This window comes from Phyllopteryx taeniolatus, chromosome 1, assembly GCF_024500385.1.
Source record: "Phyllopteryx taeniolatus isolate TA_2022b chromosome 1, UOR_Ptae_1.2, whole genome shotgun sequence".
NCBI lineage: Eukaryota > Metazoa > Chordata > Actinopteri > Syngnathiformes > Syngnathidae > Phyllopteryx > Phyllopteryx taeniolatus.
This window is the reverse complement of record NC_084502.1, coordinates 11,991,707-12,016,704: the sequence shown is the minus strand read 5'-3', so window position 1 is coordinate 12,016,704 and position 24,998 is coordinate 11,991,707. Positions and strand designations below refer to the sequence as shown.

General features: G+C 43.3%; 2 protein-coding genes across 8 annotated transcripts; one reads left to right on the top strand and one right to left on the bottom strand.

Moving 5' to 3' along the window:
• Nucleotides 1-5,529: 5,529 nt before the first annotated feature.
• Nucleotides 5,530-17,634, bottom strand: LOC133477362 (N-alpha-acetyltransferase 10-like). Of its 7 annotated transcripts, none has more exons than XM_061772032.1 (8): nucleotides 16,459-16,924; nucleotides 15,868-15,966; nucleotides 15,736-15,794; nucleotides 15,585-15,630; nucleotides 12,959-13,074; nucleotides 12,365-12,409; nucleotides 11,450-11,534; nucleotides 5,530-5,635 (listed from the first exon to the last, which is right to left on the bottom strand). In XM_061772032.1, the coding sequence occupies exons 1-8, from the start codon at nucleotides 16,477-16,479 to the stop codon at nucleotides 5,591-5,593; spliced, it is 516 nt and encodes a 171-aa protein (XP_061628016.1). In that variant the 5' UTR covers nucleotides 16,480-16,924; the 3' UTR covers nucleotides 5,530-5,590. The 7 variants fall into 7 exon arrangements, with proteins under 7 accessions (XP_061628016.1, XP_061627987.1, XP_061627970.1 ...); XM_061772003.1 differs by lacking the exon at nucleotides 5,530-5,635 and adding an exon at nucleotides 7,178-7,578 and having other exon boundaries at nucleotides 16,459-16,925; XM_061771986.1 differs by lacking the exon at nucleotides 5,530-5,635 and adding an exon at nucleotides 8,506-9,104 and having other exon boundaries at nucleotides 16,459-16,941.
• An 894-nt stretch (nucleotides 17,635-18,528) lies between these two features.
• On the top strand, nucleotides 18,529-24,177 carry ssr4 (signal sequence receptor, delta). The gene is made up of 6 exons (XM_061772081.1): nucleotides 18,529-18,700; nucleotides 20,286-20,404; nucleotides 20,930-21,004; nucleotides 23,217-23,306; nucleotides 23,389-23,454; nucleotides 23,842-24,177. The coding sequence occupies exons 1-6, from the start codon at nucleotides 18,649-18,651 to the stop codon at nucleotides 23,944-23,946; spliced, it is 507 nt and encodes a 168-aa protein (XP_061628065.1). The 5' UTR covers nucleotides 18,529-18,648; the 3' UTR covers nucleotides 23,947-24,177.
• The last annotated feature ends 821 nt before the right edge of the window (nucleotides 24,178-24,998 follow it).

The following is a 24,998-nucleotide window of genomic DNA, read 5'->3' as shown; positions in this document are numbered from 1 at the left end:
CAAGTAGTACCACTAACATTAAACCTAAATATTCAACCAAAAAAAAACAACAAAAAAAGACAGCAGTTTCCATACTAATAAAATATGTTTAATATTATCGTAAGCCAACATTAAGCACAGTTTAAAAACTGCACTTTAATATAGGAAAAATACAAAGTGTATTTAACTAATGATCCAATTGAAAGACTGTAATAACCAATTTTACCTAAATAAATGAACAGTCATAAAAGAATGAAGGCAATTGCAGTACATTGAACTTAAAAGTTAAAGAAACTAAAGCGTACTTGGCCAGTGATTCTTTCACATACCACTAGGAGGAGCCCGCGCACCACTCGGGGAAGCCGTACCACACTTTGAGAATTACTGCTTCAAAGCAACAAAAATGACCGGTCTCTTGATTCCAGAAAGTCATTATCCATTTAGAATATGTACACTAACACTGACATGTAAAATACTTACACAAAGTTAGCTGGGCTCAAACTGATTATGTTAAAACTATTATATCACATGTTGCAAAATATTGTTGATGACAATACTACAGCATGTTATAATATAATGATAAAGTGCATGTAATCACTCACGAGAGGAAACGAATGGCTTAAAAAAAGTTGTAAATAGTGGCCGCTTTAGTGTGAGATCCCGACGACACGTTTACTCTGGCTAAAAATCCGCCAGGGCATCCAAGTGTTGCTTTGTTGGCCTCACACGCGCAACTCAACTGCTCTTGAGTTGTTCTCTGGCGTTTGCGGTGGCCCGTATCAATTTCTCTGGACAATTTCTGTCATCATCTTCTCACTCACACGCTTCCTTCCTCTTAACTGGATTATGTTGCATCATCGGCAAAAAAAAAACACTTGAAAAAGGTGTGCGATTTGCGGAAGTTCTTGAGGATTTTTTCCATGATTCTGTGTCTTTATTTGGTGAGCACGAGCAAAGCTTGGGAGTCTTTAACTCATTCACTGCCAGCCGTTTTCTGAGCAGGGAACCCCGAGACTGCCAGGCATTTTCGAGCAATTTCACTCATTTTTCAAGCCCCACAGAATATTGTGTACTATGATTATGTAAACATCACACATCACCACAAGAAAGATCAGACTCTCTTCTGTCATCGGAAAAAAAAAGGTTTGTGTCTAGCTTACGCCGTTCTTTAGTAATCAGCTTTCAAATGAAGGCTACTTTCAGCCAAATCTGTTTGTGGAGGGGCAAAAAAAAAGAACAAACAGCCTTTTTGTGAAAGCAGACACATCTAGCAGAACAATGACTTTGACACCAATATTTTTTTCACATTTGAACATAAAACAACACTGAGTAAGTACTTTTGAAAGAAAAATCATTGTATAACTATGTACAGAATGTACATTAGACAAAAATGCATGAACCAAGGGGGCTCTCGCACTTTCACTTTTTTCCTCCAAATTCTCCTCCTCTACCATTTGATCAATAGTCCAGGTTTAAAAAATGGAAAATTGAAATTATTCTTTGGTGGCGGTGAATGGGATCTTGTGTGGTTGTTATTGTCCTTGAAACCAGTCGCGACTTGCCTGTGCAGTTTAGAAATATAACTATCCATCCATCCATCCATTTTCTGAGCCGCTTCTCCTCACAAGGGTCGCGAGTGTGCTGGAGCCTATCCCAGCTGTCATTGGGCAGGAGGCGGGGTACACCCTGAACTGGTTGCCAGCCAATTGCAGGGCACATACAAACAAACAACCATTCGCACTCACATTCACACCTACGGGCAATTTAGAGTCTCCAATTAATGCATGTTTTTGGGATGTGGGAGGAAACCGGAGTGCCCGGAGAAAACCCACGCAGGCACGGGGAGAACATGCAAACTCCACACAGGCGGGGCCGGGGATTGAACCCGGGTCCTCAGAACTGTGAGGCTGACGCTCTAACCAGTCGGCCACCGTGCCGCCAGAAATATAACTATTAATATAAAAATACATTGTTGAAATTTCTGCAGTGGGACGTGGAGAAAAAAAAGCTTTCATACTGGAATGGGAAGTCGAACGCCTGCTGGATGCTTAACCTGTAAGTTTTAAAAAATACGTACCATTACTAGAGAATACGTTTTACTGATGACAAGTTTTGCAAGGGTAAAAAAAAAACACACATTACTATTCTTCGTCGCAATCCTAAAAGACGTTCGACTCGTCGGATGTTGAATTACTGCAAGATGGATGAGCTTTAAATGGAAATTTTTAATCAGTACTGGCAACAGATGTTACATTGTAATGTAAACTAGTGGGACTAAATTATGTTTTTATGTAACAAGGCTTGAAAGAGCGCATTTGCTCGGAACGTCATCCTTTATTCCCCCACGTGCCTTGACAGGAATATGTTTCTTGCCTTGACGCAATAAATTTCGAGTAGCAAAAGATTTTTTTCATTTTGTCTTCTCTCTTTTCCACTATGATACTTGCCTTTTCTCACTGTCTCCTGCACCCCCGCCCCTTACCTTCTTCTTCACTCTTCTTCAATCTGAGGGAGGGACGTTCACCTCAAGGCATTGTTGGCCTCTACAGGGTGCCATTCCTCATTGCAGTTATCCAGAGGCTTGCCGAGCACACATAAACTGCACCAGACCCTCCCCACGCGTTCCCGTTCGAAATCGCCATTGACGTCTTCAGACGGCATTGGCAGGGAATAGCTCAATTCTGAATGACGTCTTTGGACGGGGAACGAGTTAAGTGTTCTTAGCCACCAAATAAGGTTGAAACACTCATTGCATGGATTAACCATAGTGTGTGAGACAACGCAAAAGCTGGGAACTGATTTCTTAGATCTATTTAATTCTAGAGTGAAAGTCAATATCAGAGGCGTGGTGTGTCCTTCCCGCTCTTGCCTTTTGGGGCAACTCCCCTTTTTTTCCTGGTACAAAAGACAGAAAGGTTTTGTTTTCTCGTGCTCTCGTTTTCCTGCTCCGCCAAAGACGCTGGCTCCCAGCCAAAAAGCCTCACTACGCACCACGAGGTGAGGGAGGCGCGCCAAAACGGGCTTGGCCCGGCCCAATCCTCTTTGCCGCACCCACAATCGCTGACTGCAGTTATTCTGCCAACTACACTTTTGTGTGAGGGTGAGTCACCACCACCAAGAGGAATCTGGCAAGAAGAACGTCTAACTCCCGACTTTTCTTTCCTCAAATTACTTTAGCTCTTATCCAAACCCAATATATGCTACAGGGCCATTACTTTTTCACACAGGGCCAGGTAACTGCAGAGTTTTTTTTTCCTGAATAAATGAAAACACAATTTAAAAACAGCATTTTAAGTTCACTTGGGTTATATTGAGACTGAGACCAACTTCTTAAAAATCTTAGGGGAGCATCAATGACTTGCAGCAGGGTTTGGGTCACATTACAGGTACATCTCAATCAATTTGAATGTGGTATAAAAGTACATTTATTTCACTACACATGCCTTACATAGATTCATTAAACACTTGGGAAAATGCTTCTCAGAGGGCAAATTCCCGACGATTTTCTACATTATTTTCATTGTTTCTTAAATACTTTTTTCTCGTTATATTCTAGTTTCTCTAGATGGTGAATTTGACGTTTTCGTTTTAGCTCAAAATTATACAGTGAAGGAAATAATTATGTGATCCCTCATTGATTTTGTAAGTTCACCCACTCTTCTTTTTTTCCTTTGGGCTTGTCCCGTACGGGGTCGCCAGAGCACGTCATCCTTTTCCATGTAAGCTTATCTCCTGCATTCTCCTCTCGAACCCCAAGTGCCCTCATGTCCTCCCTCACGACATCCATCAACCTTCTCTCATCATCCTTCTACTAATATACTCACTATTTCTCCTCTGGACGTGTCCAAACCATTGAAGTCTGCTCTCTCTAACTCTGTCTCCAAAACATCGAACCTTGGCCGTCCCTCTGATGAAGTCATTTCTAATCCTATGCAACCTGCTCACTCCAAGAGAGAACCTCAACATCTTCATTTCCGCCACCTCCAGCTCTGCTCCCTGTTGTCTCTTCAGTGCCACTGTCTCTACTTCGTACATCATGGCTGGCCTCACCACTGTGCCACTTCTTCTTAGCTGACCTCTTGTATGAATTCCTGTACTTTGAGGTTCCACCACCTTTTTCTCCCCTTTCCTGCCAGAAGATACACTAAGTACTCTCTCTCTCTCTCTCTCTCTCTCTCTGATCACCTTAGCTGTAGTGTTCCAGTCTTCTGGAAGCTCCTCCTGTCCACCGAGAGCCTGTCTCACCTCTTCCCAAAAACCTGCACAACACTCTTCCTGTCTCAGCTTCCACCACATGCTGCTCTGCCTTTGTCTTCCTAATCTTCTTCCCCACCACCAGAGTCATCTTACACACCATCATCCTATGTTGTCTAGCCACACTCTCCCCTACGACTGTCTTACAGTCGGTAACCTCCTTCAGATGACATCGTCTGCACAAGATGTAATCCACCTGTGTGCTTCTACCCCCGCTCTTGTCGGTCACTTTATGTTCCTGCCTCTTCTGGAAAAAAGTGTTCACTACGCCATTTGCATCCTTTTTGCAAAGTCTACCACCATCTGTCCCTCCAAGTTCCTTTCCTTGATGCCGTACATACCCATCACTTCTTCATCACCCGTTTCCTTCACCAACATGTCCATTACAATCTGCACCAATCACGACTCTCGTTCTGTCTGGGATGCTCAGAACGACTTCGTCTAGCTCCTTCCAGAATGTCTCTTTCACCTCAACGTCACATCCTACCTGTGGGGCATAGCCACTAATCACATTATACATAAAACCCTCAAGTTCAAGTTTCAGCCTCATCACTCGATCTGATACTCTTTTCACCTCCAAGACATTCTTAGCCAACTCTTCCTTTAAAATAACCCCGACTCCATTTATCTTCCCAACTACACCATGGTCAAATAATTGAAACCCCGCCCCTAAACTTCAAGCCTTACTGCCTTTCCACCTGGTCTCCTGGACACACAATATATCAACCTTTCTCCTAATCATCATGTCAACCAACTCTCGAGGTTTTCCTGTCACAGTCCCAACATTCAACGTCCCCACATTCAGTTCGAGGCTCTCTGCTTTCCTCTTCTCTTTCTGCCAAAAAACCCGATTTCCACCTCTTCTTCAACTTCGACCCACAGGAGCTGAATTTCCACCGGCGCCCTGCAGGTTGACGGCGCCGGTGGCGGACGTTGTTAACCCGGGCCACGACCGATCCGGTATGGAATTCTTTGAATGAACGCTCATAATTGTTTGGCAAAGTTTTAAGACGGACGCCCTTCCTGACGCAACCCTCTGCATTTATCCGGGCTTGGGACCGGCCTACAGTTTGCACTGGCTTGTGCCCCCCATAGGGCTGCATTAAGTTCACTCACTGACGGTCCGTCATTTTCATGGTAGGTGTATATTAACAGGGAGACACAGAATATCAAAAAGAAACTCTAGAAATTCTAGTCACATCAAAAGATTCAAATTATTTTGCAATTCATTGAGGGAATTAAGTATGTGACCCCCTATCAAAACTGGACTTGGTACTTGGTGAAGAACCCCTTGTTGAACACCTCAATGTGCTTCTTCTTGAGCCACTCTTTCATTTCCTCGGCTGTGCGCTTTGGGTCATCGTCGTGCCAGAAGCCCCAGCCATGACCCATTTGAAGATTTCTGGTTGAGAGAATGAAGGAGGTTCATTGTCACAAGGCTCCATCCACATTTCCTTCCAGAATCAGAATCAGAATCATCTTTATTTGCAAAGTATGTCCAAAAAACACACAAAGAATTTGTCTCCGGTAGGTGGAGACGCCCTAGTACGACAACAGACAGTCAATTGACAGAGAACACTTTGGAGACAGAAAGACACTGAGAAAAAAAAAACAGTCACTGGTCAATAAAGGGTTGTTAGTTATCTGGTAATGCCGGAACAATTTTTATTTTTTGACAATTGTGCAAAAAGATGCAGAGTCCTCGAGCACTTAGAGCAGTTTGAATGACTCATCTCACAACAGTCCGGTGCAATGACCATTGTGCAAAGGGCGCCGAGACATCAAGGAGTGTATGCGGTTTAAAGTGACGAGTAGCGCGATCATCTGGGACAATGTCGATTGTGCAAATGTTGCAGATACTCCTCAGTCAGTGTGCAAGTGGAGCATATGCTACTCTGGCATGCGGTGAAGTTGACGTAGCCCCTTTGCAGACATAAAACAGCACCAAAGCATAATGCTTGACGCTGGGGATGGTGTTCCTGGGCTCAGTCTGAATTCCTCTTCCTCCAAACATCTGGAAATTGGTCTCATCTGACCACATCACCTCATGCCCATCATTCAGGAGATGGGCATGTACACTTGCCTTCTTGAGCAGGGGAAACTACGGGCGCTGTGGGATTTTAATGCATCACGGCATAGTGTTTCCAAAGTTGTTCTCGATGACCTGAGCTCGCTAACAAGCTACTCCAGTCTAGTTCTGGGCTGATGATCACGGATCCCCGCCAGGAGCCCCACACCGAGGGAGATTGACAGTCATTTGATGTTTCTTCCGGCAGCGGTCGTCTCCTTCTCACCCAGCCTCTTGCCGACCATCTTGTAACCCATTCTACAATCTTGTCCCTCATGTCCTTAGATAGTTCTTTGGTCTTGCCCACGATGGAGAGGTTGGTGTCTGATCGAGTGATTGATTCTGTGGATAGTCTGTCTTTCATACAGCGAACCAGTTTAGCTTAGGAGTGCTTTCTTCAAGTGAGAGGACTAGTCTGTGGAAGCCAGAATTCTTTGTTGGGAGGGGATCAAACGCTTAAGTGCAAATACATCATTTTTTTTCTAAATGTGATTTTCTTTGAGACATTGTCTCTCGTTAAAATACACAATATGCCATTAAAATGATACTGTTCGTGTGTTTGTCAGTGGCTGAACTTACGAAATCAGTGAGGGATCAAGTAATTATTTCCTCCGCTGTACAAATATTCTTCAAAGAAATCATGAAATAGTTCACCCTTGTGTGGAGCGCAGCTCTGCAACGTGACTCACTTTTTGAATTGAACTACCGAAATAAATGACACTTTTGCCACTAATTTACTGAGATGTACCTGTATTATAACATACAGGATTATTAGATTTGATTTTACCTACGTACATAGATCGATACACAGATCAATCGATCGATCGATCCATCAGTCTATAGCATTTTCAAAAGAACTGGCTGCAACACAGTCAATATGTTTGTTTCAGTTTATTCCGATTGCGCTTGCGGCGCCTGCCAAACTGTACGACTACCGCACAATTGCATTTCTTAGCATCAGCGTGTTACACGGGGCGAGCAGATTGTACAGCAATCCAAGTCAGAAGAGGAAAAAACAGGCTCGTCAACGTTGATCACCACGTCACGATTGTGAGCAGATTGTCAAAAAAGGGGGATGTGATTTCTCCTCTTTCAAAAAGCGTCATTGCGAGTCTTTGACGTCATTGCGAATCTTTGACGTCCGTGCTCTCAGTGGCCTCGATGATTTCGCTCAGCTCTTTGCTCTCGCCGCCGCTGTCCCGCTCGTTTTCTCTGTCCGGGTCGCCGGAAGCGGACGGCGCCTCCTGACCCGGCATGCGGGGGCCACGCTTTCTGAGCTGAGGGATGCCACAGTCACAATTACGGCCACGGTCACCATCGGGCGCTACTCATTCGTTTTTTGCTTTTTTGTCCTGTTCGGCTGTTAGGTCAAGCAGAATGGAGGATCTGTATCCCTTTTATACCGGAATAGTTTGACTGTGTCACTGGGGTTTTTAAGCTGCCGCTGTGGTTTCTTGGTATTATAATCGATATTTATTGAGAATCAGAACAGAACAGAACAAAGTTTCTAGAGGGGAGTGAGAAAAGAAGACCAAAGACAAAGCGCTAACAGTAAACAAGATGAGAACAGTAAATCCTTACGTATCTAGAATAATGAGTGTTGTATGGGGCGGTCGTGCTACACCCTGTGATGGAAGGACAGGACAAGGATAGGAGAAGCACGCAGGACAAAGGTCGTGAACCCGGCTGTGCAGCTCAAGTGTGGTGGGAGTGCCTATGTCAATTAGAAAAGTCTATAGGACGAGAGTGTGAGAGATGGCATACACGAGCAATTGGCATATTCAGGAGTTATTTGTCGCAATAAGTGAGTGGCCCCACACCCAGCGAAAAGGTCCCAGGGGTGTGTGCGTCTGCGGACACACGCGAGTGAATTGACACCCTTTCGCATGCACGATAACTGACAAAAGTGTCCTGTAATTGCTGCACCTGCACCGCGGCGGCCGAGGACCCCACCCAATTAATCGATCGAGAGGCGGGATCGGGACCGGCAGTCCACCAGAGAGCAGCCCGCGTCCCGCTCCGAGGGACCCGGGGCGGTCCGCCGGCCCCAACCGGCCACCCGGAGGAGTCCTCGCTCATTCCACCCATCCGCTCGCCATCGGAAGAGACGTCGCGCTTCATTCTTGGCGAGTTTCAAACCCACCGTTTTTAAAGCTTTGCACGAGGACTGCAATTAACAATGACTTTCATAATCAACGAATCTGTCAATTATTCAATGACTCGGATTAAAACAATCCTTTTATTTATTTCTATAAATCCATCCTTTTATTCAAAATCAGGCCATTATTTCAACTTGACAAAAAGATGTCTGCTTTCATGGAGAACGACAGAAATCGGAAAAAAAAATTTGCATAGATTCCCCACTTTCATGTTTAAGATCATCAAATGTACATAGACAAAGATAACCCAAGTAAACAACTGCATTTTTTAAATGGTGATTTTATTTATTAAAGGAAAAAACTATTCAAAGTTATGTGAAAAAGTAATAAACCTAAGAACTGGTTGGGCCATCCTCAGCAGCAACAACTGAAATCAAGCGAACTGGCAATGAGTCTTTCACATCTCTGTGGAGATATTTTGCCACACTTTTCCTTTCAGAATTGTTTGATTTTAGCAAAAATGGAGGGGTTTCGAGCATGAACGGCCTTTTGAAGTTCAATCGAGTCAAGTCCGGACTTTGACGAGGCCGCTCAAATACCTTTTTTTTTTTTAAAAAGCCATTCAGAAGTTGACTTGCTGGTATGTTTTGGATCCTGCTGCAGAGAACCCAAGTGCGCTTCAGCTTGAGGTCACAAACTGAAAGCTGAACACAGACATGCAAACACCAAGGGAATGAAAAAGGTGACAAAAAAATAATTATAATAATCCCCCGGCCCCCCGCAGAGAATTTTTTTATTTTAAAATTGATTAAGCATAAAGAGTACAGTCAAATTTAAAAAAAAAATCTTCACGCAGGAAAACATTTATTTACAGCGCTCAAGTACATGTTGATGTACAAATTTAACATTAGAATTCAATTTGCGTCATTTCTTTGCTTTTTTGTTTTGGCCTCCAACTTGAGCAAGGCCCATCTCCGCCCGCACCTGATGCCTGCTTCAAGCTGTGCCACATCAATACCATCCTCCTCTTTAAGCACTCTCATTCTGGAAAAGAATCGACTCAAATCATTGTCTGATTCACTTCATTTTTCACTATTACCAACTTCGAAGTCTAATCCCAAATGCATCCTCCAGGAAAATATTAAGTACAATATATATATATATATATATATATATATATATATATATATCTCCATTTTCTGAGCCGCTTCTCCTCACTAGGGTCGCGGGCGTGCTGGAGCCTATCCCAGCTCTCATCGGGCAGGAGGCGTGGTACACCCCGAACTGGTTGCCACCCAATCACATAAATTATATATATATATTTATTTATTTTTGGGCCATTTCTGAATTTGAAGTGAGTTCATTCTGTGTTGTGACATAATCCCTAAAATCGCTACGTCACTTAATACATTTAACATTAACATCCGTAAACTAATTAGATAATTGTAGGCGCGTTTCCTAATTAATACAAAATGTACTAGCGGATCACCTCTTGTCGCCGATGTTACGCGTGCTTCGCGGTTCCGCTGGCACCGCAACCCGGGCCGCGACCCGCAGCGCCTCAACATGAAAATACAAAAGACCAGCGCAACAAATACGACGCTGGCTGATCTGATGAGCAAAAATGTTGCTTAAACGTAAGAGTAGCAAAAGAGGTGGGTAGAGTCGCCAAATATTGTACCGAAGTAAGAGTACTGTTACTTGAAAATAATGTGACTCAAGTCAAAGTAAAAAGTAGTCCTCCAAAAAATTACTTCAGAGTAAAAAGTACACAGTGAAATAATTACTCAAGTCCTGAGTAAATAGTAAGTAACTTCAGATTTTTTTTAACCACAGCATGAACATAAATTTAAAAAAAAATCTGCAAATTCTGATGTCGCAGTGCATGCGTGTGTGTGTCAAAACATTGGCAATTTACTGCATGATGTTTTCTCAAGTTATAAGAGAGCTGAAATATCCACGTTTGGGCAGACAGTGCCAGACAAACACTACAATACATGAAAGCTGTTGTTTTTGTTCGTCTAAATGTAAACACGAGTAGCGCGCCGTCGCCTTCATGGTAACGAAGACCTTCCCAACATGGCCGCCACGTAGGCACGACAATCAACTGGGCTGGCTTATCTAGTGTTAATACCTATACCAGGGAAGCCCAAGAGAAGACGTGTGAGGTCAAGTGACTTTCGTGTCGTATGATTGGTGAACTAGCCTTAAACGTCACTAGCGCTGAAACAGCGCCCGATGCGGAAGTCGTAGTCTCGCGCACGAAATAGTTGATAAATAAGCAATAATTGATCAATAAAAGTAACGAGCGACATTTCGATAATGGTAACGGAGTAAAAATACCGTTACTTCTTTACAGCAGAAGCGGCAAAGTGTTTTTTCTAGTCTCGGCAACTCCTGTGACAGGCGGAACCTCAGGTCAATGCGCTCCCGTATTAGTCCGCCGCGGAGTAATATTCACAATTACATGTGTGCGGATGGTGGATGTGTGGAATAGGGTTAGTTCAAGGAGAACGAAACAGCCTATGGCGTCAGTGGCAGTTGGGTGTGATCAGTGAAAATTGACCAAAAATTGTGATTTACCAAGGAGGTTAATTTTTTTCACACAGGGCCAGGTAACTGAATCATTTATTTCCCCAAAATAAATGAAATCGCCATTTGTTAGATGATCTTAAACATTAAAGTGGGGAAACTATGCAAAAATATAAGAATTTGAGAAGGGGCCCAATACTATTTCACGGCACCGTTTATAATAAACATTATCTCATTATTTGTAGTGCAGATTTTCGCTTCTCACAGGCATGTCCAAAATGTATCCCCTTCGATAGATGGGTTCATTGCACAGGGGGAAAATACAAAATGACAGACGTCATACGGTTTACTCTACACTAGGGGGGAAAAAACGAAACAACAATCAAGAATGCCTTCAACTGCTTTTGAAAAATGTCTCTTGGCTCCGATGGCAGTGCGTTCCACAATTTGGCCTTTCACATTTCAATTCTTGTGATTTTATAATTTTTTTTTTTTAATGAAATGATTGTGCTGGTACCTCATCTGCCACGTGGGCCAAGTCCTTCTTCATGGCATAGGCATCCTCCCCATCTGCATAATACTTGGGTTCCACTTCACTGATCCTGCACAGAAACAAGAAATACTGCTGGGCCCGGTTGTTCAAAACTCGGTTATTTTAACCACTGTTTAACCCCAAACCACCGGTTAAATTCTGAACCAGTCATTAGCTAACCGAATATTAAATATGCATCGTTCAAAACATGGTTAGCTACATCGTTAGTTAACGGCACCGTCAAAGTTAACCGTGTGGTTGACGTCACTGGTCAGCGTCAATATATCCCACAATTGCTCATTTATATCCCATTTCGCACAAATGTTGGTTAACTTTCCTGTAAGATGAAACAACCATAAACTTATAATTGTTTTGTACACTGTAGCATAGTCTACAGGAAGAATTATGACGTGTCTATCGTTATAATAGGTATCATATTGAAATAAAATTCACTGAATTTATTGGTAATAATGTTCCAAACACGTACAGCTCTGTTTTGTACTTAAGATTGAATACAGAGAAGGGGCATCGCCTACAATTTCAGTGCGTACGGAAAGTTTTCAGACCCCCTTAAATTCTTCCACTCTATATTGCAGCCATTTGTTAAAATCATTTAAGTTCATTTTTTAACAAGCAATTTAGAGTCTTCAATCAACCTCGCATGCATGTTTTTGGGATGTGGGAGGAAGCCGGAGAAAAGCCACGCAGGCACGGGGAGAACATGCAAACTCCACACAGGCGAGGCTGGATTTGAACCGGGGTCCTCAGAACTGTGAGGCAGATGTGCTAACCAGCCATTCACAAGAGTCCAGTTGGCAAAAGTGAAATTTTTCAGATGGCTGAAAATCTCCACAGAAAGACTGAAGAGCGCGCAAGCGCATCGCGCTTCGAGGAACTTACTGGAACTTGAGCGTGTTGAAGTACAGATGCAGGGCTGCCCGGTTGCTGCGGTGAGAACAACGCAACGGTTAGAAAACACGCTGAACACAGTTAACACTAGGGCTCAGACAAGCACGTGCACACACATTTTGGGGGCAGGTGCTTCGGCCAAAAAAAGGGAACCATAAAAAGTCCACACACCCGTATTCAAATGGCAGGTTTTTTTGGTAAACTTTGTTCAACCATTTAGTTAACCGAGAACCTGTACAACGCAATTGAAAAACAATGTGGGAGGTCAAAACAAACTGAGATAACATGGTTGCACAAGTACACACACCCTCTTAGAAATGGGGATGTGTTCAGAATTATGCAATCACAGTCAAACTCATGTTAAACGGGGGTCAGCACACACCTGCCTGCCACCACTTCAAGTGCTTCTGATTAAGACCAAATAAGTGAAGGTGGGAGGACAGGCCTCACATAAATGCCCCTCAAATATCAAAACACTGAGTGGAATTGATGACAAACAGGGACATTTTAATTTTTATTTGAGCACCGCCTATTGGCTATGTGTGCACGTCCCTGGGCTCCGATGAAGGTCATGCGGTACGGTACCTTTTGCGCACGTGAAGCGAGACGTATTTGGCGTTGAAGTTCTCAATCATGGCGCGGCTGGCCTGGTCCATCAGTTTCTGAGCCAGACCCAGACGTCTATGGGAGCGCTTCACCGCCTGCGACACATCCCCAGCCGCTGCTCGTTACTTGACAAGTACGGCGGGGCTGCCGTGTCGAGTGTGCACGTGTTTTGGGTGACTTACGAGTTTAAATAAGTGAGTCAGAAAGCTGCAGTAATATTAATCGTTTGTCACAGAGGATAAAGAATATATGCCTGTGAGTGTTGTGATATCATCTGTCTACATGTATTGTTGTACATTTTGTGTTCAAATATCCTTCGCTTAAGACGTGATACCACCTCCACAGATGCTATACGTTAGCCTGTCTATGCCATTTTGCATTGTATATTAGCATTAGGCTAGCGTACGTTCAAAGTGAGGTTTGTTGAAATGCACAACGTATTGTTTAATGTTTATGTTGAGGCTAAACCTCAGCTGGGAGAGGCAATTACAAGCTTGAAGTCTTTTTGCAGAAGATTTCACAACGTGCCGAACTGCTGCCACCATCTCGCGCTCGTAATTGTTGCTTGCATGTCAAAACCAAACAAGAAACAATCTGCTGAGCTATGGCTCGTATCTCAAAAACCTCAAAAGTTGAGGCTGCTGCTGACACCAAATTGAGAAGAGAAAAAAGTACCGTAATTTTTCGTGTATAATGCGCATTTTCCCCCAAAAAATTGTCAAAAGTCAATAGTGCGCATTATACATAGGCAGAGGATGGTAGTAACGCACTACATTTACTGCGTTACATTTACTCAAGTAACATTTTACATAAACTGTACATGACAGAGTACTTTAAATGCACTGAACTTTTTACTTTTAGTGATTCATGTGAAGAAGGATCGATACTTTTACTCCGTTACAATGATCGACATGCCGTTCGCAAATTTTATTTATTCATTCTTGCGTGTGCGCGTCTATTTTTAGACTCCATCTACGACTTCCGCAGAAGTGTAGAGTGTCTCTGTTAATTACAAGTACTGTCGAACGTGTGGCTTGTTTATTACGAAGGTGACAAGGACAGTGTAACGCAACCATAGCGGTACGTAGTGTGCTTCACTGTGTGAACCGTGGCCAATGCGAGTGATTTGAGTTACGCACATGGTCACTGGTTACGGAACGTATTAAACTTGTACCCTGTACGTTTTTTCTGCACTCGCATTCCTATTAGACTTCAGCTCCAACCTTTGGAGGAGGGCTAATTCCGATCTCAAGTGTTTCATCTAATATTTAACGGAGACATCGGCATCGTGTCACTTGAAGCACACAGTGGAAATCCCAAAGATGCACCTCAAGGACATGATGTGATGTTGGAAGCAAAATAAAATAATCCAGCCGTGTACCCTATAGTCGGCTGGTTAGCTACGATGCAGAGGCAAAAGGTTTGCTTCGCGCCTGTTGCCGACAGAGAATAATTCACTAATCACTGCCATGGCAGCGAATGAGCTACATTCCTGACAAGTATCGTTATTACCAGCGGACGAAGACGACTAATTAACATGAGAAGGATGAAGAAGCCATGCTATTTGCTAAGCTATCGTGACATGTAGTCACGAAACATAGAAATGAAGAGATTGGGCGATACAGTACACTTGTAAGACTGGTCTGACTGGAACCGCGTTATAGCATTAACCAGCTTTTAACAGCAAAACAGCAGGCAAATTAATAAGTGTCTGGAGAGAAAATAATACACTGCTACACAGGACGCCGTCCAGAACGGGAAATTAATTACTGCATCATCTCATACGTTACCTGAAAACAGAGGTTAAAAGTATACTGATATAACAAATTTTTTATAACCTTCATTAGTCCCACAATGGGAAAATTTGCATAATTTCAGCAGCAATAGTGGATTCAAGAAATAAAAAAAATAGTATGCAAGTGCATTGCACAAAATAGAACGCTAAAATATTGTCCGTGCATAACAATCTACCAGCAATGCTATTTTTTTTTTATTTGAAAAAGTGCCTCGTTTAATTTTGACTTTTGAGAGCTGAATAATCGGATTTACCAGACTTGCTTTCTTTACTACGATTGACAACATAATACGAATTCCAATACCAAAGGCAAATTAATACATAGACATTTGTGATGTTTTTGACGACGGCACGTCATGTCAAATACTTTGATTCAAGCTGCAACTGCACCCACTAATACAAAGTTGATTCAATAAATTCATTAAAATAACTAATATTGAAGCCGTAATATATTAACAATTAAGATTATTGAGTAATGCTTATGTTGTGCAATTGAACAGTATGCTGTTTTTATCCTGTTACATAACATACTGCAATAACTGTCCCACAGTAATGTTCTAGGCATAATTTTTAAATTATGTAAATTCAGAAATTGTTCTGGAAGTGAATTTCTAGGTTGGCACCTCTGCAGTCATAATAGCCATAAAAGCAATTTGACAAATAATTAGCATAGTAAGCTCTCCCGGCGCTTTGGTTTTCGGCCTCGGGGCCCCCATTTTCGGTATTCTGTTGCGGCCAAGAATTTTCATTTCGCGGCATCGCTACGAAATCCAACTGACTTCAACACATCAAGTTTTTGCTCAGACATACCAGGGATGTGATATGTCCATGGGGAACATCATCTGGGTCCTCCTCCCTAAAACGAATAAATAAAATAACAACAACAACAACAATGCGATCCTATTAGCACTCAGCTTTGTGGCAATGTATGTTTAAGACATTTACAGCCAATGCTCCTTACATCTTTGCCAGCACGTAACCCACAATTTTGCCATTTTCATCTTCTGCGATGTATGAGAGCTGAACCATGAGGAACAAAAGTGTGAACTATACAAAAAGGAAAAGCACAAAAAGACACAGCAACGTGGACTACCTGTGGCCAGGACAATCCATGGTAGAAATAGTATTTCATTTGGTAGTTTTCTGGCAGACACAGAAGGTTACAGTGCTGCATATTCATAAGGTCGTCTGGCTGAAATGAAAGAAGAGTGAAACAATTTCATTCAAGGTTTGTTTTCGAACATGCAGTACAAAGACAAATTATAGCTTAGACTTTATCCCATATCAAAACGCTGCGTATTAATAGTCCAAAATTACTCATTAGGTTTGCATTCAATTATTTTTAAGAGTCTGTCCTTTTTCTTACTTTAGTTAAGGAGTTGAATCATTACTTCTTTTTTTTTTACCGGTCTATTAAGTTAAGTTCAACTGAAGTGCATAGCAAGTACAGAGTGCTAGTACTTTTGCCGTCTCTGCCGAATACATTCAAAATGCGTACATCATCTACACATACAAAAAAAACCTCCGTCTCGTACAGAACATTCATACTATAATGGATGCACAAAACTCAAGAGAAGTACAATACATACAGGAACACTCACAATGCTAACGTCGTTAGCAACAGCACGTTTCCTCGGCTAACAACATTCTGCGAAGATGGCATGACAGCAAAGTGCTTACTTACTCTGGCGTTTCGTATATTCATCTTGGTCACTTTTCGGAGGAACGTTAGCGAGATGACAGTAGGCAAACTATCCGTTCTAATGATTAGAGCACGACTTTAAAGAGCCGGTCGAGCTAACTAGCCGATTCGATGTGCTAGCTAGCAGAGCCCCCCGGGGGAGGGGGGAGTGGAGAAAGACTTCTTCTTCTTTGAAGTTTATTGGCGAATTTATCAGTACATTATGGCCACCAACTGTACAGGAGCTTGGACAGTAAATAGTGGGCACGGTGGACGACTGGTTAGAGCGTCAGCCTCACAGTTCTGAGGACCCGGGTTCAATCCCTGGCCTCGCCTGTGTGGAGTTTGCATGTTCTCCCCGTGCCTGCGTGGGTTTTCTCCGGGTACTCCGGTTTCCTCTCACATCCCAAAAACATGCATGAATTGGAGACTCTAAATTGCCCGTAGGCATGACTGTGAGTGCGAATGGTTGTTTGTTCCTATGTGCCCTGCGATTGGCTGGCAACCAGTTCAGGGTGTACCCCGCCTCCTGCCCGATGACAGCTGGGATAGGCTCCAGCACGCCCGCTTTCTTGGCGATTTTCTCAGAGAATATGAATGATAACAAAAACGTTTATTTCACTCATGGTAAGTACTTGGGTGAAGCCATTTATTATCAAACAACTGTGTTTCCTCTTTTTAAATCCTAATGACAACAGAAAGGACACAAATGACCCCGGTCAAAAGTTGACATCCGACAGTTTTTCATAGCATGTATTGGCCCCTTAAACATCAATGACTGCTTAGAGTCTTTTGTGGTTGTTGTGGATGACGCTCTTGATTTTCTCTGATGGTAAAGCTGCCCATTCTTGCTCCGTCGTCTTCACGAAAGATGGCCAGGAATGACAAGCGGCAGAATTGCGGCTCCATTCAGCAGTAGCCCAGGCCTCCGCACGACCAGTCAGGTGGGAAATGACAAAAGCCATTTTAGCTCATACGGACTATTCTCATCATAGCTTCTTTTATTTGTCTGGCTCCTACCTGATCCTTCCTCTTTCCTAGATTACCCCAAACTCTTTCCCCTCTGACTTTTTCCTATAGTCCAGGTCCCAACTTGTACGTCACCCTCCTCCTCATCTACCTGTGATGTCATTTTGCTCCAGTTGATGCCAACCTGAGGAGGAAGAGTTTCCGGTCAAGGTATGCGATCACTGCGCCGACCCTTCACATTAAAAGTCGTTCGACCGCACAAATACCATGCTTGGCAACGTCAAGGTTTTTATTTTATTTTGGAAAGCCACGAAAGGCAAACTATATGTAGAATAGTATCCGTTTGCCATTGTATTAAAAAACAAAATCTGCTTGCCAGTCTAACCCAGGGTGTCTCATCTCATTTGATCAAATATAGCTCATTATACATTGCGCCGACGATACTGAAAATGATTTTCTGTTTCCAGAGTAGTGTTTCGGTACGACGTGGAGTGGCTTTGTTTTTATTCATTCTGAAAAACACACTCCTCTTAAAACAATGTTATTAACATGTATTTACAATATTTGTTCAATAACCATTATGGAAGATGAACCAAGTCAAGTTAATTACAGTTAGTTACGTGTAATTATGAGACAGAAATGATGCCCGAGTAGTGTTCCAAAACCTTTTGGGTCAACTATATTTACAGAAGCGGTCCTTGACTCTACCTAAAAATCTCCACAGTTATTCAGAAAAAGGGAAAGAGTTGGTGTAACAAATAGCAAAACTAAACCTGGTTAAAACCAAAAAAGCCTGCATTGTATATAATGATATTAATGTTTTATTTTCTGATTAGACCTCTGTTTTTTGGGGTGGGGGTGTCTTTTCTTTTTCAAACTGTTACATGTACTGTTGTGTACATATTATGCGAATGCTCAGCTCTTAAAATTTAAATGTGGCAACGTTTATAGAATGTATATGCTAGATTTTGATTAATAAAGATAGGGGGGGAAAAAAACATCGAATAAATGAAAATGAGAGGAAGGGGCTTCTTTCCGGTTTCCGTCGATGACGTGTGCTCTCTGAACCTGCGTCCCCGCTGCGCATGCGCGCTGACGTCGCAGCCGTTCTTTGCTGATGTGGACTAGCGGACTCACCGTCCAGACTTCCTGTCGTCTTCCCCGGCCGAAGTCACCGAACAGACAACTTCCCCACAGCTGCAATTGCCGTCACAACGCGTCGAGATGCTCGGGATAGCTGCCGCCTTCGCCGCCATGCTGGTGGTCGCCTGCTCGGGTAAGCTCGGCGACGGTTGGAGCCCACGTAGCTTTCCCAATGCAATCGAGCTGATGGCGTGTTTGAATGGAAATCCGCGAGCGCTCCCTCGAGCTATAGAATCCATAGCCAACTAAAACGGACCAATCACGAGAGATGATCTCCGCGGCGTTCGACGTGCAGCAACAATTTTTTCCGTGTGCGCGTCAATCTACGCAGAGGGGCCGCGCGGGCCAATTCGTCGGTCACCGCGGGAGTAGTAAGAGCCCTACTACTCGCGCGAGCGGCGACCGTGCTGACGTCATTGCGGCTATCCCGCGCGCAGTTTTGAAAATGTACTGCAGTTCCCCTCCAAGCCGGGGGGTGTCGCTACGGCTGGTATTGGCTAGGACACCACAGGGTGGTGTTTCCTCTGCATTTTTTGGGCCGTTTCCGGTAGCCGTCTTTCCTTTCCTTTCAGTAACAAGGAACAAAGCAACAACAATGGCGACCGCAACAGAACAAATGGACCTAGATGACCAGATGATTCGTTTAAGTATGCTGCAAAATCGATTGAGAAGGCGGCGACGTAGATGGTATGTAGAACTTTAGGGCATGCTGGTAGGTCATCACACCATGTGACTAAAACGGACCAATCATGAGGGATGATCTCTGCGGCATTCTACATTTTTTTAAAGGCCTCTTTTTATTTATATATATATATATATATATATATATATATGCCATCACATGCTGTGTGTTTTTGCAGCATAATTAAACGTATCATCTGGCCATTTGTTCTAGCAGACTCTGTTCCACGGTCGCCATTGTTGTTGCTTTGTTCCTTGTTACGGAAAGGAAAGGAAAAACGGAAATGGCCAAAGAAATGCAGAGGCAACTCCACCCTGTGGTGTCCTAGCCAATCCCAGCCGTAGCGACACCCCTGACTTGGAGGTGAACTGCAGTACATTTTCAAAACCGCGTGCGTGGATTGTGCTTGAGTATAAAGGCAAACTGCCGATCAGATCGGCATAGAGTCTAATTTAGACGAAGAAAAACAACAGCTTTTCATGTATTGTAGTATTTGTGTGGCACTGTCTGCCCAAACTTGGATATTTCAACTCACTGATAACTTCAGAAAACACTGTGCAGTAAATTGCGAATGTTTTTTTTTTTTCTCCGCTTTTCCTCTGTGTAAGCAGTGTGTCGGGCGGGAAGTGCTAAAAATAAAAAAAATTTTAACAAATAAAAATGTCAAGCGGAGCGCTCGTCACACAACAACATTTATAGATGTTGGAACTCTGTGCACGCATAAGGCACGCCGCATTATAAGGTCAGAGCTGTGAGGAATGCAAAGTTATCAATGTCCTTTCACCATCGTTGCTGTCACACTGTGCTGCCTGTTTTTGTTTGCACATTAAGGGCAAAAATCCCATTTTTGTTTGAATTCCTCATTTAGTTTTTCCTCATGTTTTTGAGATTGTAGGGTGAAAGTCTTCAGCTGGCTTCTAGTGTGGACTGAATGGGTGGCAACAATGGGGAAATGAAATGCCAGCATTTTCAGGGGAATAGCCCGTCAGCAATGGAAGTGGTTGCTTGTTCGGCTGAAGTATTTTTGCCGCGACAGGAGAGAGCTGCACAGAGCCGGCCATCACCCCGTCGGCCTACACTACCTCGGACGCCGTCATCGCCGCGGAGTCGGTCTTCATCGTGGAGCTCAGCCTGGTTTGTGCCAACGGAGTGCAGGTACGCTCAGAACAAGGCGACGTGCGCGCTGAGGAGAAAAATGAAGCCGTCGTTAACCATTAGGACTGCGTGATGTTGGAAAAAAAATGATATTGCGGTTTTCAATGTTTTTAAATACATATATATTGCGATGTGAAAGAATACCTGAAGTTTTCGGAGTAGCCATAGCTCTCCACCTTTCCCTATCCCCCCAAATGTAATCTGTTGCGACGCAGATTAGTTTCATTCTGAAGAGCGGTGCAGGAAACGCAGCTGGTGGTGTACGTTCATAGTTAGCATACAAGGAGATGAGTATATAACAGTCCGGGCTGCTTGAAGGCTTATAAATGACTGACACGTCGGCGCTACTCTTACACACATTATAGTCGATTCACTCGTGCAGCAACATGGCAGCAGAGACGGCGATGTGACTATTGCGCACGTGTACATCGCGACGACGATGCTCAAACGCTCGGTCTTGCAGGCCTATTAAGCATCGATCATGAATGGCTACTGGCCCTTGCTAACCATGGTGGCCCCTTGCAGAGCGTCACTCTCTATGCTGATGTGAATGGAAGACAGTTTCCTGTGACCAGAGGCCAGGATGTTGGCAAGTACCAGGTAGGAGGATACTTTACACACATTTTTAACATTCACTCACGCTTCATGAACAACAACAACAACAACAACAAATTGATGATCAAATTAATTGACAACTATTTTGGTAATCCATGAATAGTTTAGAGACATTGTTTACCTTCAAATGATCCAAATCCTCTTTCAGATTTCAGATTCTCAACAGTAATAATTCTCAAGAAAGCAGACAGATTATTTTTTGGTGTGTGATCAAATTAAGACAATTGCAAACATCTGCGATTACTTTGGATGCATGCGGGTTTGTTGTTGTCTGAGCAGGAAGTGACACACTATTCGCCGCGCGGGTAGAGCCAACCGCTGGCTGGCGAGGACGTATCGGTTGCTGGTATCGGCTGACTACACGAGTATTCGATACCTTGAAATAAGGCTGGCGTTCTCGCCCAGCCCTAATATCGAAAATGTGCCTTCTAAAGCCGACGCTTGTGATGATTGGTCATGTATCATTCTGCCGCCAGGCTCGGTGGACTTGCTAACGGGACGGCAGTCAGCTGGGCAGCAATGTCGGTGGCACGTAAGACGTTCGTTCCTGAGTCAGAAATACAAAAAACACTTGACGCAGAAAAACGATGGGGGTGAGGGGGGGGGGGGGGGCTTAACATTTGAGTAAAATACAAAGATTATTTGCCGGCAGTGAAGGTGCCGTTGAAGTCGATGTCAAACCGAAGGACACGTCTGTAGGTGCTCTAGTTTATATAGGCTAGCTGCAAGCACTCTCATCCAATCAAATGGATGTGTTTTCATGCCTTGCAGGTTCCATGATGAAGGCAAAATGATGACATCATTTCTGATGCAAGAATAGTGTTAGGAAGTATGATGTAGTGAACTGACAATTACACTCAAACCCTTTTTCCTAGTAGCACAACCTTTTGGTGGAGTCTTTACTGGCTTATCGAAAATATCTGAGAATTTGGCGGCACGGTGGGCGACTGGTTAGAGCGTCAGCCTCACAGTTCTGAGGACCGGGGTTCAATCCCCGGTCCCGCCTGTGTGGCGTTTGCATGTTCTCCCCGTGCCTGCGTGACTTTTCTCCGGTTTCCTCCGACATCCCAAAAACATGCACGCTAGGTTAATTGACAACTCTAAATTGCCCGTAGGTGTGAATGTGAGTGCGAATGGTTATTTGTTTGTATATGCCCTGCGATTGGCTGGCGACCTGTTCAGGGTGTACCCCGCCTCCTGCCCGTTGATAGCTGGGATAGGCTCCGGCGCGCCCGCGACCCTCGTGAGGAGAAGCGGCTCAGAAAATGGATGGATGGATGGCTGGGTGGATCTGAGAATTTGGAAAGGTTTAGGGTAAAGGGCAACTTTTGAACACATTTAAGAACATTGACTTTTGAACAGTTTCATCTTTATTATTTTGGACTTTTATTGAACATTCACTAATCTGGGTCGTTCTGTGAAGCACTACTGTCTAAATTGTGCACATTTGTCATTAGATCAACATGGTATCATGTTTTCCACATGCTGTACATATATAATGCAATGACTAATTTTGTAATTAATGTGCATTTCATCATGTTTTGTTGTCAAACAACAAATATATGGTTAATTCCCAAATAATGATCATTCTTTTAATTAGGTTTTACACGATCAGGATTTTTGAGGCCGATCACCAAGATGGAGCAATGTGTCTCTTTGAATGACTTGTTTATGGACTGTATATACCTGTGTACTGTATTATGAGTATCTTGCAAAGTATTCTCTATTCCAGTCATGTATCCTAATCAGTCAGGTCAAACCAACATTACAACATGACAGAAATAATGGGTACTAACTTACTGTCATTAAATTGATTGTAATTACATTACTTCACACACACCGATACTTTAGAGCGTGATTCGACAGAACGCCGGCATGTTTACGTACAACCGTTAGCTTGCTACGCTACGTAACGTTTTGTTGCCTGCTTGCGGGCGGTATCGTATTAAATGTACGGGAGCGTACCTTAAGCAATCCTTAAATGAACGTTCTCTCCCGAGCACTGGTGACCACAAGCACACCGTTTTGCCCATTTTGTTCTGACAATACACGCGGCGCAATCCAAAGTTGTTGTTGTCGCCATGGTAACGAGTGTATCCGGTCGAGTTCGAGTTGACAAGCTAAAGCTTTGTTGTGTACTGTCCTCACCATCCTGATGATGGTTTCTAAGCCTGTCATGGCTTTGACTTGATCTTAGGTGTCCTGGAGTCTTCCTCACAAACAGGCCAGCTCTGGAACTTACCAGGTCAAGTTCTTTGACGAGGAGTCGTACAGCGCCCTGCGCAAGGTTAGCGCTAGATGCTGAGCTATTTGAGTCATTTAGCTTTTGAGGGGTTCTTGTTTGAAATGAGTATTTGCGTGTTTTGCAGGCCCAGAGAAACAATGAAGACGTGAACGCTATCCAGCCTCTATTCTCGGTCAACGTGGACCACAGGGTGAGCCTTAGTTGATTTAGCTTCACTCCAGCAACATCGACTTCAGCGGTGGGCAAACCTGAAATGTAGCTTTCATACAGTCCCAATTATATGTTAATATCGAAATTCAGTCTTGTGGGCTATTTTTCTAATTTTGAATTTTTGATCCCCAAAAAAATAATTGAAATCTGAAAAATCTGGCTTTTTTTTTTTTTTTTTCCTTTGATTTAAAAAAATAATAATAATAGAAGAAGAAAATGGTCACTTATTCATTTTTGTTTGCCAGTTGAAAATGGAAAGAAGGAATGTCACAGCTCATCCACCTTTTGTGGCAATGGCAATTGAAGTTAGCCGTGTAGCGACTGCAGTCGCGGTGCTGTGACTGATGATGTGCTGTCATGACTTCAGGGCGCGTGGAGCGGCCCGTGGGTTTCCACTGAGGTGGTGGCGGCCCTCACGGGAATACTGCTGTACTACGTGGCCTTCAGCGCCAAGAACACCATCCAAGCGTAAACATCCACACTCAGATCTTCGGAGACTGAATAGGGCGCCTCGCAACCATCTGCTTTGGATTCAGCGACCGTCAGCAGTCTAGGATTGTTTTTGTTGTTCTATTCAGACTGTGTCTGTATGTTCTCTCAGATGGACTTTGCGTCAGTTATTTTTCTTACACTCGGGTCACCGAGCTGGACGGTTTGGTCAAATGAAATGTCAAACCAATAAATGAGTTCTTTTGGTCTTCCAGTCTACAGTTCTTGATTTCTTCTTACCTTAAATATTGGACTCTGGTTGGCAGACATCCCGTACGGATCATATGTTGTCATGTGATTTTTGTTAGCTGTGGCGGGCCTTTAACAGAATTATATTTGCGTATTCCTTTTTATTTCTACTATATTCATAACGTTACCAGTAGGCGGTTTCCCAAGCTGTGGCGGGCCTTTAACAGAATTATATTTGCGTATTCCTTTTTATTTCTACTATATTCATAACGTTACCAGTAGGCGGTTTCCCAAGCGCCCCTATTACCCAGATTAGTGTCCTCATTTTTAAGTTTCCTTCCAATCAAAGACATCCAGGAAATAAAATGTCTTCTACCGTAGATCAATGTACGAAGATGATCGAAAGTTTTTTTTTTTTATCTACAAGTGCAGTTTGGATAAACATTTGGATATATATAGTTGAGAATTTGTCATTTGATGAGACAATCTACACAGTACAGTCCGGTATTTGTTTTGCTAGCCACTGAAGTCAATTGGTGCTTGGTCTCCAGAAAATTCTACGAGTCTTCGTACTGGGTGGAGGGTAATTATGTACTAGTTGAAGTTTATGCAAACATTTGCATGGCACACCAGCAATGAGTTAGCTTGTGAATTAGCACAGTGATTCGCAATGATCCAAGTACACTGAATTGCTAATTACAACAGCTAGCGTGTCTTCCACTAAATGACAGGAGGTACTTAATTGACCTGTACATCCACCTGTTGCTCGTCATGCACCAGATTGAATCATGAGACACACACTAAGTACATTTGTGCAAGATCATTATTCTAGTGTATCTATTCACA